At 46.9% G+C, this 16,703-nt stretch overlaps 3 protein-coding genes across 7 annotated transcripts in view; 1 reads left to right on the top strand and 2 right to left on the bottom strand.

Moving 5' to 3' along the window:
* CEP57L1 (centrosomal protein 57 like 1) overlaps positions 1-2,833 on the bottom strand; it is a 28,054-nt gene extending 25,221 nt beyond the window's left edge. Inside the window, exon 1 of one of the 4 annotated variants that reach the window (XM_090037700.1) lies at positions 2,679-2,833. The gene's annotated coding sequence lies outside the window, so the exon portion shown is untranslated. The remainder of the gene's footprint in view (positions 1-2,678) is intronic. The other 3 variants (XM_090037698.1, XM_090037692.1, XM_090037705.1) reach the window with 3 other exon arrangements.
* Positions 2,834-5,138: 2,305 nt separating this feature from the next.
* The window catches only part of LOC149873013 (uncharacterized), a 28,104-nt gene continuing 16,539 nt past the window's right edge, over positions 5,139-16,703 (bottom strand). The window contains exon 2 of the mRNA XM_090037684.1: positions 5,139-6,786. The gene's annotated coding sequence lies outside the window, so the exon portion shown is untranslated. The remainder of the gene's footprint in view (positions 6,787-16,703) is intronic.
* The window catches only part of SESN1 (sestrin 1), a 104,345-nt gene continuing 98,502 nt past the window's right edge, over positions 10,861-16,703 (top strand). For both annotated transcript variants that reach the window (XM_090037669.1, XM_090037663.1), the window contains exon 1: positions 10,861-11,179. In XM_090037669.1, the coding sequence (XP_089893795.1) occupies positions 10,910-11,179 (270 nt within the window). In that variant the 5' untranslated portion in view covers positions 10,861-10,909. The remainder of the gene's footprint in view (positions 11,180-16,703) is intronic.

The following is a 16,703-nucleotide window of genomic DNA, read 5'->3' as shown; positions in this document are numbered from 1 at the left end:
TCCTGAAAAGTGTTTTGCCTTGGAAGTAAAAATCTGATTTATCCAGGTTTCCCCAGCAGGTTCCCTATTGTTAGCTGGTTAAATATTGCCATTGGAAAACAAACAAAATTTCACCACTTAAGAGGAGAAGTGATGTTTAAGTATAAATGCTATACTTTATTTGGTTAATAACTGTTTGGATTAATTGGGGAAGATTTTTTTTTAATGCAAACACCCCATTCCATTGACAGAATATAGGTAAACCAACTTAAAAGAAGCCAGCTTTGACATTTCAGGAATTTCTAAAATAGGTAGGGTGGCAAGGAAGGGATGTTATGGGATGGGAAGGGAAGGGGAAGAAAAGATACAAATTTCTGGCCATCTTGTGCCTCAAAGGAAGGCACAAATTCATTTTTTTTCTCTTATGGAGACAGCTTTCTAACTGATGTGTTATTTGAGCACACAGCGCCACAATAGAGATGTTATTCACCTCCATTAGGGAAGTCTGAGGTTTCCACTTGCATTCACCTCCCTCACAGAACAAAAGAGTTCAGGTCAGACTCCCAATAGGAGAAGGCAGGGTAGATTTGCCCCTTATAAACTAATCAAAGTAGTCAGTGCTCTGACAAAGTGAGTTTGGGCCCACAAAACCTTGGGCTATATTTCTCTGCTTTGGTTAATCTATAATAGGCAAATCTACAGATCTAAAGCGAAAGCCCCGGTGGTAGGGTGACCTGTCTGTAATTCTGGAAGGGAAAGACGTAGCTAACCAGGTTAGTCTGAAGTCAAGTAGAAGGCAGACTAGGTTTGGAATTTATAGACTAACCAAAGTAAACAGATTAGATCAGAATAGATTAAGAGATCAAATCAGATTAAGAATCTAATTTAATCTAGTCTCATAATCTAATCTGACCTCTTAGACTAGCTCTAGTCTAATTTAATCCAGTCTAAAAATCAGATTATATTAAGAGATTATATTAAATTAGATTATCATGCCAGGTTAAATTAAAAAACTAGACTGGATTAAAATGGGATTAAGGTATGTTAAAAGATCAGATTAGATCAGAGGTGGGCAATTATTTTGGCTAGAGGATTACTTAGGCATTTTTAGTGAGTTGCCACAGGCAGGGCCAGCACCTGCACCACACAACAGCTCACTAAATCTCCCTAACTGGCTCCTGCATGTGGCCGGGAGGCTAGAATGGGGCTACAGGGAGGTGGGAAGCAGCACCTGGAAGCGGAACAAGTGAGCAGGACCACGGCTGGGATTAGGATTGCAAAAAAGTGACAGCGGAGGGCCCAGGCCCAGGTCCAAACCACAATCCACTCCCCGCACACCCCTGCAACGGGGCACCGATTCTGCAGGCAGAGGCCTGCAGGGAACAGATGGGGACTAGCACGCAGGGTTTCCATGGGGACTAGCCAGGGCCTGCATGGGCAGGACATGCAGCCAGGAAGATGGGATGGGGCCATGGGGAGCTGCATCTGGGAGTGGGATGGCGGGGGTGGGGCTGGGCCAGGGATCAAGATTGTGGGGTGGTGACAGCATGGGGCTGGGACCTGGGGCAGTGCCATAATCTGCTCCCCACATGCCCCTCCCCATGGAAAAGGAGCCCATTACAGAGATGTGCAGGCAGTGGATTTGTAGCTTTGCCCCAGGCCCTTGCGCTGTCACTGCCCCACAATCTTGACCCTAATCCCTGGCCCCACCTGCCTGTCCCACTCCCAGACACAGCTCCCCACCCACCCACAGCCCTCTCTCATCTCCCCAGCCATGCCCCCTGCCCAGGAGGATCCGTCCCTTGGTCATGGGTGCAGAGTCCCAGGGCAGTGGGGCTGGAACTGGCAGCTGGAAGGAACCACCACTGGGACTGCCAGGAAACAATCTGGCCACTGCGCCACCCCACCCTGCTGCATGCCTGGGGCAGGGCAACCAGCTGCACATGCCATGGCCTGGGTTGCCCCGGTGCCTGGCCTGGACAGGGCCAAGGGACCTGCTGCCAGCTGGACAAAATGCCTTGGAAGGCTGTATTTCACCCACCCCCGGATTAGATTTGGACACAGTATTAAGATAGATTGAGAGGTCAGATTTGGTGGATAGATTTCTAGGGCTGGAGGGACCTATTTGATCATGGAGTCCAACCCCCCGCTCTGGGCAGGAAAGAGCGCTGGGGTCAAGTAACCCTAGCCAGGTACCTGTCTAATCTCCTTTTAAACACCTCCACGGTAGGGGAAAGCACCAGCACCACCGATTAGATGAAGAGATGGGATAGAGGTAGATGTGGGGATTCAAACAGATGAAGAGGGCAGATTAAAGGAGGAGACAGCCTCCCAGGGCTTCCCCTTTAGAGCTGCCGATTTGCCTCTTACAGACAAGCCCTAGCACCCAAGGGCTGTGGGCCCAAGCTCGCTTCATCGCGTGCTCCCACCTCTTCGGTTAGTGGACAAGGGGCAAATCTCTCTGGAGGTCAGACCAGCGGGCGCCAGGTCCCTCCCGACCCACCGGGGCTGCGGCCTTGCCCTTCCCCAGGGAGCGGCTGTTCCCAGCGCCCTTGACCGGCCTCGCGGGGGGCTCTCACCGCCGCAGACACGGCCACTAAGCCTGGCCTTTCCTCCCGGGCGCGGGCCTCGCTCTCCCCGAGGCGCAGGGCGGGAGCCCGGGGTGCATGGGGAGTGAGCGAGAAGCCAGGCCCAGTTACCTGCTCCGGCGCCGCTGCAGGTTTCAATCTGCCGCCTTCCTTCCCGCCCCCGCCCCGGCTCCTCCCGGCGGCAGCAGGGCCCGGGAGCGCGGCGGGCTGCGCGCCTCTAGCGGCGGGTGCAGGCAGGGCAGGGCAGGACAGTGGGTTCCAGGCGCTGTCTGGACTCCGCGCGGGAGGCTGGGGCCGGGGCTTGAGGGCCTGGGAGGTGCGGTCCCTTCTTCCCTTTACCACAGCGCTTCTCAGCCGGGCCCCACAGCACCCAGGGGAGCTGGGGGATCCTCGCAAGGGTGCGGCAGGGGCGCAGCCGGGGCTGGCAGGAGAAACCCAGAGATTTCGCAGCAGAATCGAAATGGGCTGAGCTCTTTGCAGCTGAAGAACTGCCCTATAATTTTTCTTTGGGCGCCTGTAGCCACCCCCAAATTTGCCTTAGCACTGCCATAGCCACCCTTGCCCGGAGCTGTGCCAACAACCCTGCAGCCCACCCCACTCCCACTTGCAGAGGCCTTAAGTGGGTATTATTAAAAAAAATAAATAAGTGTATTTGGCCAGAAAATGTATAGCGCAAGCCCCTCCAGTTTTCTGTCTAGCCCACCTCAGCCCCCAGCAGGGAAGAGGCTGGCACCGTCCCTGCTGCGATGGTCCAGAAATGGTGGGAGGCACCGACTGCTCAGGGTGCTGGTCTTTATTGGGCCAACTGGGTAGCTGGGATAGAGTTAGACAAGCTTTCCAATATAGGCGTCTTGCATTGGAAAGCATGTCTAACTCCATCTCAACTAGCAGTCAGTCCTATGCAAGAGAGCTCCTTAAGCAGCCCATGCCCCTCATTCTATTGTTTTTCTGCAGTCAAAAAACAAGTGAAAATTAAGAGCTGGCATTTTGAGGGATGCCTTGACAGGGGTGGGATTTAATAACAGCCTTCAACTACATGAAGGGGGTTCCAAAGAGGATGGAGCACCACTGTTCTCAGCTGTGGCAAATAACAGAACAAGCAGCAATGGCCTCAAGTTGCAGCAAGGGAAATGTAGGTTAGATAGGAGGAAAAACACTGCAACAGGTTACCCAGAGAGGTTGTAGAATATTTCCATCCTTAGGGTTTGTAAGACCGGGGTGGACAAAGCTTTGGCTAGGATGCTAGTTGAGGATGGTCCTGCTTTGAGGACGGGGCTGAACTATATGACCTCCTGAGGTCCTTTCCAACCTGAATTTTCTATGATTTGATTAAATGAGGGATGCCTTAAGTAAAAAGATTGAGGACCACTGCTGTAATGCAGAAGTGCTCAACCTCCAGCCTGCTGGCCAAATCTGGCCCACAGACCTATGACATTCAGCCTGTGGGAATCCCCATGGATCAGAAAAATTGTCAGTGGGAGATTGGGGGAGGTTCCACAGGGCTGGGTCCAGACCAGCCCAGGCTGTTGTGGCAAACTGGTATCAGGGCCTGGCCAACCCCTCCATGTTTAGATTGGGCTGAGCTGTTCCCCATCCCTGCCACACATCCAAATAGGGGCTGTTTCCCCCACACCTCCACATCCTCTTCCTGTGGGTCCAGATTGGGGCCTATCCACCCTACCCCTTTCCCTTCTGTGCATCAAGATCAGAGCTGAGCTGCTCCCCGCACCCGCCTTCCTACATCCAGATTGGGGCTGCTCTGTCCCACCCCCTCCCCACATATCCAGATAGAGACTGGAGCACTCCCTGCTTCTCCCTGGACAGAGAGATCAAGGTTGGACTGCACACCCCCTGCTGCTGGTAGGGGGCCCACACTCTGGGCCTAGTATTTGGTAAATTGAGCCCACAGGTTGGATGTGGCCTGGCACTGTCCACACAGTCCATGGCGAGAAAATGTTGGGAACCACTGCTTTGGGAATGCTGGGAACCCAACACATGGAGTATATAACATAGCTGTATTGTAAAGGAGGTAGTTATAGCCCTTCAGCACAAATAACCATGTCTGTAATAGTGACTTCATAGATACCACTAATAGGCTGGGTGCAGCCTAACATCTAGTTATGACCCCTTTATAATCAAGTACATATCACTTTGACACAAAATATGCCTTTACAGGAAGAAGTCTGGAAATTATTCACCACAAGTGTAGTTCTACTAGTTAATGCAAACTACACATATTGAGGATTTAGGCTGTGTGAATTTTACTGGTTAGGAAGAATGGTGTTAGTGTAGTAGTCACACTGATAGGAAATTGAAGTTGTTGGTATAGTTGTCCTTCAGTTATTTTCACCAGTGTGTTTCAGATCTAATCCTCCTTCCAAAAGTAACAATTTGCCCAAAATGGTGGACTATCAGGCAAACTTTTTTTTAAATGCAAGTGTTTTTGGTTTTAATGGTAGTTTATTCAAAGAGACAAAAGAAAAGATGAACAAAATATTATGGAGAGTGAAATCAAAGAGACTAAATTGTACTTTTGGAAAACAAAGATATCTGTCTTAAAAATTGATCTACTAGGCATGAACAGTTCATCCTGATCAAACACATTTGAACATACTAAAAACTCAGACATGCCAAGAAATGATTCACTGTTTATCTAACACATTACAAGACAAATTTGAATTAATTGCCACAACAGAGGCAGTACCAAGAAACTCCCAGTATATTGGCTGCAGCTTTGTCACAACGAGCCAAATGAAGCTGTTAAAGGACTTAGAGGCCTGTTTTTGACATGATTCAAATTGCTGTCTCATTTGTTTTTCCCTCTTGTTTTCCTCCAAGAAGTATGAGAAAGGTTGAACAGCTGGAGAATCTATCCTGATAGGTCCTCTGAAACGTAATCATGGCATGGCAATAGGCACAGAAAGAAGGCCTTAGCCCTGTACTTGAAGTGGGAGAGAAATCAATTGTAGACAGGACTCAGCCCTGCTGTAGATAAGCTGCGATATAACTTATGGCAGTCACTAAAATCCTGCTGCCACCATTTGATGACAGTATACTGTAATCCTGATCAGAGCACATTAAAAGATTTTGCACTCATGTAATCTCCCCATCACAAACAGGCTAGAAACTTGGGAGTTCTACTTGCAGACCCTCTATTTCTAAGTACTGGAGCTAAATTAGTTGTAGGCCCAAGGTCAGCAAGATATGCATTTAACCATGTGGTTAAATGAATTTTAAGGATGTGACTAAATATTAAATTGTTAAACGGGGGACCTAGTAGGAGCAGGGAATTTTTAGAACAAAATTTAGAGAGAATCAGATATTTGCAGCAGTAGAAATCTTCCCAAGAGGGAAAGTACAGACATTCCAGCGTACAGCTACCACTTTCCCCTCCTCTCCATGCCCTCCCCAGTCCAAATTCCCCCCCAGTGTGGGGAGGGGCAGGGGGAGCTGCAGCTAGACTCCTCCCATGATCACTAGGAATCAGGGGAACCCTGTTCTGCGGAAGATGTGTGTAGAGCAACAGCAGCTCAACTCCTACCAACCACAAGAATAGTTAAGTTCTGGTTTGAAGAAAGTGTTGGGGAAGCAACATGACTCTTCCTGTGATCAGGAGGATTTGAGCTGTCACTGTTTTCCAAGCTTTCCGCAGACAAGGGTACCCCTGATTGAGAGGAGTCATGCTCCAGATGTCTCAGCACCTTTTCGAGACTGGAGTCCCCCTGGTCTGGAGAAGGCACAGGAGAAGCATCTGCTCAATTCCTTCCCATCATGGAGAAGTCAAGTGAAAGTGGACAAGCGTTTTCCTGAGCTTGATGAAGGGCATGAGAGCCCAAAAGCTTGCAGAAAAAGATTTTTGTTTGCGATTTCTTAGTTGGTCAAATAAAAAATATCATTTCTGAATGAAGCGTTCTAGAGTTTTGCATTCTAGCAAAGGATGCTCTTACAGGGCAGGAGAGATCTTCCAGGTGTCAAAGTGAATAATTTTTCTCATGGATGAGACGTTTTCTCCATGAGAAACTGAACGAACATTTGCACACTGACAATTTCTAGTGGGAGAGCAGTACTTCTCCTACCAGAAATGTAATATGTGACTGAGAACAGAGAAAGCTTCAATATTCTTCTTTGGTCCAAACTATTGTAGAGCTTTGTATGCTGAAACTCTTTCACTCTTCACCCAAAGACTCATGCAAAAATGTTTGTCCGGTGACTTTTCTGCCTTGAGAAAGAAGGAAAATGCTTAGTAACTTTACCTCACTTGCAACAAAATCAAAGAGGAAAGAAAAAATAGGTATGTGTACATAACATATTTTCTCACATATAATGCACCCCAGAATAAAGTAAGTACCTTGCTTTTTGAAAGGCAGAATGAAAAAAAAAGATTTTTTTCTACTTGATCTACAGTACATTACAATTAGCATTCAGTTCTTTAGGAAAAGGAAATAAAAAATAAAAATTAGAGGTGAAAAGTAATTTCTATACTAAGTTGTGCAAATCTTTTTTTCACAAAATGTCATAGATTGGAGTTCTCAGTATAAAGCACAATAGTTTTAGAGTTGGGCAGTTGTTTGTCCACAGACTGGTACATGACTGCAGAGATATGCAAGAAAAATCTAGGTACACTATTACTAGAATTTAGCAACAGAATTATGCACATATATAAATCAAGTATATTTGATTGAAAATATTTTAAGATTTCCTCCAGCTCTCATTTTACCAGATGTAGAATTCCTTCTTGGGGCTCTACAAAAATCAGAAGTGTGGTCCATTGGCTGGAGTGGGACTTGTAAAAACTAGGTTTTATTCTCTGTGGAGAAGGACCCAAAACAACTATCACATAGAGCATGGAGCCAGTAAGAAAAAGGTGAACCCTGGTCCTCTCCTTCTTCAGCAAGCACTCAAACCACTAAGCTATTATTCAAGACATAACCAGGCTTTTAAACATATATTGGAACTGAATTTTGTGAGCAACCTGATCCTATAGCATACCCACCAGGCAGATTATACCCACTAGATTAGGCTCCTAAGAATTCAGGTGCTGCTTTGCCCAATTCTTGAATCCTAAATGGCATTAGATCAAAAATAGGCACTGGGTTTCATAGTTGGTAGGGGCAGAAGGGACCTGAGCAGATCAGGTCCGACCCCCTGCCACGGTAGGAAAGAGTACTGGGGTCAAATGACCCCGACAAGGTGTTCATCCAGCCTCCTTCTATAGACCCCCAGGGTAGGAGCCAGCACCACTTTGCTTGGAAGTTGGTTCCAGATCCCAGCCACCCTGACAGTGAAGTAGCACCTCCTGATATCTAGCCTAAATCTACCCTCGGCCAGCTTGTGACCGTTATTTCTAGTCACTCCTGGTAGTGCTCAGGGGAACAGGGACTCCCCCAGTGTCTGCTGGTCCCCTCTGACTAGTTTGTAAATGGCCACTAGATCCCCCTCAGCCTTCTCTTGTGGAGGCTGAACAGGTTCAGGTCCCGTAGCCTCTCCTCATAGGGCCTGCCCTGCTGTCCCATGATCATGCAAGTGGCTCTCCTCTGGACCCTCCCCATGTTGTTCACATCCCTCCTGAAGTGCGGCGCCCAGAACTGGAAGCCGTACTCCAACCACAGTGATAGAGGGAGAGGATCACCTCCTTGGACCTGCTTGAGATGCATCTGTGGATACATGACAAGGTGTGGTTGGCCTTCCTGACCGTGTGCCCACACTATTGGCCCATGTTCATTTTGGCATCAGTAATGACTCCAAGATCCTTTTCTGCCTCTGCACTGACGAGAAGGGAGTTCCCCAGCCTGTAGGTATGGTGCTGGTTCTTCCTCCCCAGGTACATCACCTTGCACTTGTCAGTGTTGAAACCCATCCTGTTCATATCCGCCCACCCCTGTAACTTGTCTAGGTCTGATTACAGCCTATTCCTCCCTTTTAGCATCCCCAGTTCTCCCCACATCTTAGTGTCATCTGTGAATTTGAACAGCATGCTTTTTATCCCCTTGTTGTTAATGGACAGGCAGTTCTGGGCATGCACAGTACAACTGAAGTACCAAAGGAGATTAAATGGTTTTGGAATGTTCTTTTTATTGCAATTTAGGACTTTGATGCCTAAAATATGACTAAATCCCATGTTAGGTACCTACTGATAAAGCCTTTTTAATCTAGCTTTTAGTCTCCCTGTGCCTCTATTCCCCCAACTGTAATACAGGGGTAACAGTACCTCTGAGCCACACAATAGAGCTGTGAGAATAGACATGTTAAATACAGTGAAATGCTCAGATAGTTTTGAAATGAGTTTTCTTAGCCCATATCTGAAGGAGAGGAAATGCTGAAACTTTCATGGAGAGATTTTCTCTCAGTTAGGCTTGAATTAAACTGATTTACAAAAGACAATTTAAAACTACGTAACTAAAAATCCCATTTCTTCACAGGTTTTGTTTTCCTGTTATCACTTCTTCAGTAATCAAGGGAGTGGTCTGTTCAACAGAGAGCAGACCACACTTCAGCTATATAACAGGCTCAAAAGCCCCTTTCAAAGCAAAAAATCCCCATAAATGGAAACGACCAATCAAACACATTCTTTCAGATCCTACACTTTATGAACAAGCAAAAAGTGGACAGATGCAGTTATTTTCCCTCTGCAGATGATATTTAAAAATAATTTATTGTAGCAGCTCAGTATAGTTTGTACAGAACCGTGTAAGTTCTTAGAAAACTTCAGTTTGATAAACAACTATGGGAAGAAGCATTGAGGTTTAAAACAGCTATAAATTTCTTGGAGGAAATTTCCCATCTTTTACTTTAATGTATTGTCCAAGAAATGCAAGCTCTGTGATTGTTCTGGATAAATTGCTAGATTGTTTTTTTCATAGCAAGACTTTTGGCACCGTCTCCCAGGAAATTCTTGAAAATAAGCTAAAGGAAAAGAGGCTGAGTCAGCTACATGTGAAGTGAGCTACAGCTCACAAAAGCCTGCGCTAAATATATACATATGTACATATACACAAACACACATGCATAATATGCATGGCCAACTGGTGCCTCCTGAGTCAGGAAGAGCACTTCCTCCCCCACCCGACTGGACCGGACGGGGAGTGGTGCTCCCACAGCCGATCCCGCAGGTCGGGGGTGGCCCCCGGTGGCCCCCTGCAGCCGATCCTGCCAACCAGGGGGACAGTCCCCCCCGCGGCGGCCAATCCCGCCAACCCGCAACTGGCAGCGGCGCGCTGCTGGCACTTCCGGGTTGGCAAGATTGGCTGCGGGGAGACTGCTTCTGCTGGTGCGTTCCCTGGACAGTGCTCTCAGGGGGGGCACCAGCGCTTTCGCCTGCCACCACCACCCCCCGGAAACGATGGCTGACGGAGGGTGCGCCAGAGCTCTCAGAGGGTGCACGTGCACCCCTGTGCACTCCCTACACATCGCCACTGCATATGTACACGCACACACACACACGTTGGTTAGTTTATAACAGAGGTTCCCAAACTTTTTCTTACTGAGTACCCCCTTCCAGCCTTACCAGCTGCCCACATACCGGCATATTTTAACTCCTTAAATGCCAGTTATTAGAAGAAGGGTGGCTCGTACCCAAAAGCTTGCAAATAACTTTTCCAACTATTTACTGATCTGATAAAAGAGATCAAATTTACCCAAAGAACCTTGTCTGCCAGTTATAATGAAAATGAAAATTGCCATTAGCGGGTGTGCAGGAGAAATTGCATAGAGATGTCTTGCATACATCTCAGGGGTACCATACCACAGTTTGGGAGCCCCTGGTCTATAAGGTGTAAATCTACCCTGCCGTCTATTTGGCTTCAGACTGACACAGCTAGTTGTGTCCATCAGTTGTGTCCATCTGGAGTCACTCAGAAGGTCGGGTATGTATGCACCTCTGCGCACTGACTAAATAAGATACAGATATATACACACTGGTTACACATACATCTTATTTAGGGGTGTAGGTTGTAGCCATGCTGATGTAACGGCATAGGCAGACCAGGTTCTTTGAGTAAATCTAATCTCTTTTATTAGACCAAATCAAATAGTTGGAAAAATCCTTCTTTGCAACCCTTGTCTCATTTTGCGCGTTGCCTCCTGGGAGTTGTAGTTTCCAGCCGGCCCCGCGGCCTGAGTCGTTGGCTTCTCCCGCTGTTGCCCCGCCCATTCTTGGTAGTCATTAGCTCCGATGGCTCAGCTGCTATTGGCTCATAGCCGCGTCTGTCAGCGTGGCGCTCCCTCCTCCCCCAGGGCGAGTAAGATTCGACGGGAAGGGCGGGGCGGGGCTGGGCGTGACCGTTGGGGTGGGGCTGTCCCCTCCCCCTTACCCCCTCGCTTGTGGGGGTCCGGCGCGGGGCGCAATGGCGGCGGTGGGGCGCTGGGATGGACTGCGCAGCCGGGATGCGGCCGCCCGGGCGCTCGCGCTGGAGAGCCTGGGGCAGAGCGTGTTGCGCGAGGCGGCGGCCGCCCGCGCCCCGGCAGAGGAGCCCGCGGAGGCGGCAGCGGCAGCGGCGCCTGAGGGGCACGGGCACGGGCTGGCCCAGGAGCTGGCGCGGCTGCTGATGCTGTCCCGGCGCTGCCCCTTCCCCGATGTGCGCCAGCGCTGCGAGGCCATCCTGGGCGGCGTGCAGGTGAGGCCCCGCGTGCTCACCTGCACACGTACATGCACGTGCATATGCGTACACGCTCAAGCAGGTGCGTGCACACCCTTAAGCACGTGTGCATGTACAAGCAGGTGTATGCATGCATGCATGTGGACACGCACAAGCAGGTGGATAAACATGAGTGCACACTTGTGCACATGCACGAGCAGGTGTACTTGCACACATATTTGTGCAGGTGCATGCACACACATTTGTGCACACACAAGCAGGTGCATGTACATGTGTGTACACTTGTGCACACAAACATCTGTGTGCAGAAGCAGGTATATGCACACAGGCGCACATGTTGCATTCATATGCACTCATGTACACCTCCAGCACCCAGGCACTTCGTGGGGGCAGTCACCATGCTTTGTATGCCAGCCTGTTTCCACTGTGGCTTGTGGGTGAGGGTCAGGGTCTTGATGTTGGGGCACTGGGCCTGGGGCTGCATTGCTCAGGGCTCCAAATGCACCAGCACAACCTGAGCAGTAAAGGCTCTGTGTTTGCAGCTGGCAGTGGGCACACGCAGCCTGGGGAAGCTTGGGGTTGGGTAGGGCAGTGGGTCTCTGCATATTTAGCATGGAGACTCTCAGCCTGGGTGCTGCCATGCCCTTGTGGGTGCCTGGAGATCCTTCCTGAGGTGCCTTAGGGGTGTCACACAATGTCAGCGTGCAGGCAAGATTCGCAAGAGAAACCTAGAGACTTCCTGTGAGAACCTGTAACCCTGAAACTGCTCTGCCCTGTTGCGGGCTGGCTGAGTTCTCTGCACCAGAAGAACAGCTCTGTTGTCTTTCTCTGTAATTAAAAACCCAAGTGGAAGCTCAAGTTGGCATTTTCAGAGGTTGCCTCGAGTTTCATGAGGTGGAGAATCACTAGTTTATCCCATGACCTGTCTCCCATACAACTGCCAACCTGCAGCAAACCCTCCCTGACCCCATGAGTAGCCTCCCAAGCTGACCTCTCGCATGGTCTTGCCTGCCAGCTTTGGAAAGAAAGCAGCATAGTTACATGCCTGACAACACTGCTGGGGTTTATCAGCTCTACCTTTTGGCATACATAGCTCATCAGCCTAATACTAATGGGATTCAGCCGCTGTCTGTGTTGAAGCAAGCATGGACCAGCCTGGTGCTGGGAACATTTTTTGTGGGTGCTCCTCCCTCTTGTTCTGGTTGAGAGCTGCTATGTTGGAACAAGTGCACCAGCACAATCTGAGCAATAAAGGCACTGGGTTTGCAGCTGGACACACCTTTTTGGCAGGTGTGCCACAAATTAGCTCTGCACCCTTGCTGAGTGCCACTCTGATTTCCTTGTCCTACTGATCTGCTGCTCTGCTTTCTGCTCCCAGCCTTTTGCTCAGCATGCTGCTCTGCTTTTTGCTCCCTGTCCAAGCCACTGTTCTACCTTCTGCTTCCTTCCCTATGCTTCTGCCCTGCTTTGCTTTGTGCTTCCTGCCCTATCTACTGCTGTGCTGCCTGTCCCTTCCCTGATCTGCCAAGTGCTATGCACAGAGTCTGCCTGTACCACTTGTGGCACCTGTATCCCAGGTTGGATATTCGTGTGTTGGAAGACATGAAGCAAGTTGTGGAAAAAACATTGTAGAGTTTTTTTGCTTTTAAATGTTGGAAATGAGCTCAGTCTATTAGCCAAATTATTAAGTTGCAAACAAAATTGTTGAGAAGTTGTTGGTTCCTGGTGAAAAGGGTCATAGTAAGTTGATCCAGCAGTGAACTAAATTGGGGCTGTCCCAATTTCTATGTGGCTGGGGGCCATACTTAGCAGTGAGTTGTAGCAATGAGGGCCACACATCACCAGGATGAGCTGTGAGCCCCCCAGGGTGAACACCGTGCAGGCACCCCCCACTCCCTGTGCTGTGCAGGCCCCCAGGCCTCCATAGTCAGCTCCCCAGCTATGGGTTCCCCTGTTGCACCAGGCCATGCAGGTGCCCCAGGCTGCAAGCTCCGCAAACACCATAGTCTGCAAGCTCGGGGGACACCATAGGGTGCGTGTGCTCCCTTGTCCCTGGGTGTGGGCAGGAAATGAAAGCCAAAGGAGGGAAGGGTATCCTGACTGCAGCAGTGTGGGGAGTGGCACCTGGGTGGTAGTCTGGAGGCTGCCAGTTGCCCCTCACATGCCACCAGTTTCTGAGTCTTCTCTGATACTGATGAAGGCAAAGGTCATTCACTATCTTATGGGGTCATGCTAAGTGGCATGTTAAAAGTAGATTATTTCATAGTAACAATTTATGTCGTTTTTCAGGCTTTACAAATGGCTAGAAAATACTGATGTTAAACTTCTATGAAAGGGTCCTACCATGCTTTATAAACAGCTACCCACATAAAACAGTCCTTTTTTAATCTAAAAAAGAGCATATAAAAAAAGGGAAACTGACATGCAGAAGTGTAGGTGACAGTGCATATGGACATGTGCACATTTGAAGCCTTTCAAAAGTGGAGCTTATAGAGAAGCAGGACTGGAAGGGACTGCAAGAAGTGATCTCATCCACTTGCCTGCCTGGGGAAGGATCATCCCTATCCAAACCATCCCATACACATCCATAGCCTAACCTCTTAGCAAAATCAGTCAGTCATGACAACATAAGACATAACACCTTCATCTTATTCAGAACTCTGAAGCAGCTCATCTAACAGTGTGCACAAGGCAGAAATGTAGCAAAATGGCTCCAACTTCAATACTGCTTCAGCCAGGGTTAAAGCTGGAGCAGCTTTGTTACATTTGAATGGCTCCTTGCTTGTGGGTTAAAACCCATAAGGGTTGGAACACAACAGCTGCCGTGTACTCCCCATCAGCTGCTCCCCTTTTGGAAACTACTCCAAACATATGTCATACCCTGGGATATAGTAGTGGAGAAGTGAGCCTGGAACCTAGATCTCCTGGCTTCCACTGGCCTGCTTACCTTCCTCACTTTCCTAATTTATGTCCAGAAGGATGGAATAGGTGTCAACTTTTTTTTGTTTAATTCTAGTTTTGTTCTGTTACTGTTTTATATTAGACTCAAAGTGACTGCAGATTGGAGGGAGAGGGAAGTTTTATCTGCTGAAAAAGTTTACAAGGTTATGTTTACTGGCAGCTTGATCTGTGTTGTGCATATACACTAATTGATTCTGTCATATGGACCATTATTTGGCACGCTCTGTGTGTGTGTGTGTGTGTGTGTGTATATTAAAGCAATATTTTGGCAATCAGGATGATGATAACTTCAAGATGTGCATTAGCAATTTCTCATCTGTTTAATTCTTAAATAGTAAGCAGCTAATAATTTTTATTATGTGTCTTTGGATCAGTGAACCATTTATTGGGGAACTTTGGATCGTGGTTCATGAGTGTGAGCTTTCATTTCTACAGTTGATCCACAGCTATGTTGGCTATAAACAAAGGGTCTGAATTTTTGTTCTGTCTAGGCTATGAACAAAGGGTCTGAATTTTTGTTCTGTCTACTTGTTATGGGGGCAGGGGAAGATGGAAAATCTGAGTTTTGTCAGTACTTGAAAACAGCCACCAAATATTTTAGAGAGAAAGTTGATGGGGAAAAAATTTAATATTATGCTAACTTAAATAATTAACTTGGTGGCAATGCCTGTAGGTTTTATTACATTTCCGAATCTCCAAAAATAAATTCTAACATAATCTCCCTGGATGAACAACAGTAAATCTTGCATCAAAATGAGATAATAGCCTTGGGCGAAAATTTCATTTGCAGTTTTTTAGAAAAGGATTTCTGGGAAACTTTGGTAATTTCTTCCACTAAAAAAAAACCGACTGTGAAATTAAAGAAAATAAATCTTGTCCAGTACTAAGCATTGTTTTGACTGACGTCTGCCATTGGCAACATTCTGTAATAAAGAGGAGAGATAAAGGGAAATACTTAATGAAACTTAATTAACATGTAAAAGATTATTAGTGGTGTAGAGGTAAATGGCTTTGAGAGTAAAAAATAATTTAATATTTTGTATGAATAACATCTAGTTGAGTAAATTAAATTAGGTTTGTTTTCTTCTCACAGTTTAGGAGGCAAAATAACCACTGGTTCTTAATTTACTCAATAATCTTTTGTTGTATATTACTACATGATAAGGGAGTAATTTTATACAAAGATCACTTTCAAATACAGTGGACTCAGAGCTATTTAAGTTTCTTTTTTTTGCTTCCAATTAATAATGTCCTTGACAGGGATCCTGTTAAAGAAGTTGCTATTTTAAAGTTAAATTCTTGTTAACAAGTCTAAAAGTTACATGCAAGATGTTAACTGTGATATTATTTATGTACTTGCAGGAGGCATGTTGGAACATGAGATTATTTTTTCTGTATTTTATTCTAAAACTTCCGGTTTTGCTGAAATCATTAATCAGAAAACTCAGAAGAAAGAAGCCCTTTTGGGATGTATGCAAACTTTAATATTAGCTGCACCTAAATCTCAGCAAGAATGAACATTGAGAACTGGATGCATGTTCAGCAAAATGAGTGTTTCTTTTCTGCTTAAAACTGACTTAATAGTTGGGTTATAAAGTAGCATTTCTCAGTCTTTCCAGGCTCATGACCCTGCTTCCAGCGCAAGCCCAACATTTTCATTTACGTTTCCGTTAGGCTTGTGACCCTAAGCTAAGAGAATGTTAAAAAGTAACATATTCAAAATAACTGAAACTGCTCTGGAGTATTTTCAATTAAAATGCTGCTGTTTAAAATACTGAACAATGGGACAGTGTGAATCAGATTTGCATTTGAAGATGTTTTATGCACTATTCCATTTTTTCTTGTGTGTTCCTTTCAGGAAACACATTTTTAACATAGTTTTTCAATTGGTTTACTTTGGTTATAGTGGCTTGCATATAGTCACTGCATTGCTTACAGTGACTTGCGCTGTTCTAATGAACTTCTTTGGGGTAACTAATGTACGCTGTTTTCTTTGATTCTGAAAAAGACTATTTACCAGAAATACAGGAGTGTGGTTGCTTTCCCCTCTGAGTTTGGGGTAAAGAGAATGCTTGCACACCATCTTATGGGTGGGGAGTATAGACAAAAGGAATGGATGTCATCTCTGCATTCTGGCTGCTCAGATGCACTGATGCGGAGAATAAATAGCGGCAGGAACATTTTGGAGTGGGGAGATTCCCTTACTTACCTAGACTCCTGTATGATACCTGGTAACTGAAGGAAACTGGTAATGGAGGTGGGTAGTTGCTAACAGAACCTTTCAGAGCTTTCCTAGTCCCTTGCACCTGGGAATTAGAGGTATGTGCAGCTGTCTCCCCAGATCTTGGGATGCAGTGAGGAAACTCCCTCCATTCAGGCCCAGGAAAGGAGGCCAAGGAGCATCTAGAAGCAGCTGGAATTGGTATTTTGCCCTCTTCATGTTCCACAATTTATATAACTGATAGATATTTGGCCAGAAAGATTGATGTATCTCAAATTCCACTGAACAGCAGACTGGAGGTGGAGGGTTGGAGAAACAACTTATTCACCTTTTGGATTACTTTGGTAGGTTTCTCCTCTG

The sequence above is a fragment of the Crocodylus siamensis genome, chromosome 1 (genome assembly GCF_052110815.1).
Source record: "Crocodylus siamensis isolate JL-2025a chromosome 1, ASM5211081v1, whole genome shotgun sequence".
NCBI lineage: Eukaryota > Metazoa > Chordata > Crocodylia > Crocodylidae > Crocodylus > Crocodylus siamensis.
Note: the sequence above shows the minus strand (reverse complement) of the source record. Positions and strands in the feature narration are given on the sequence as shown.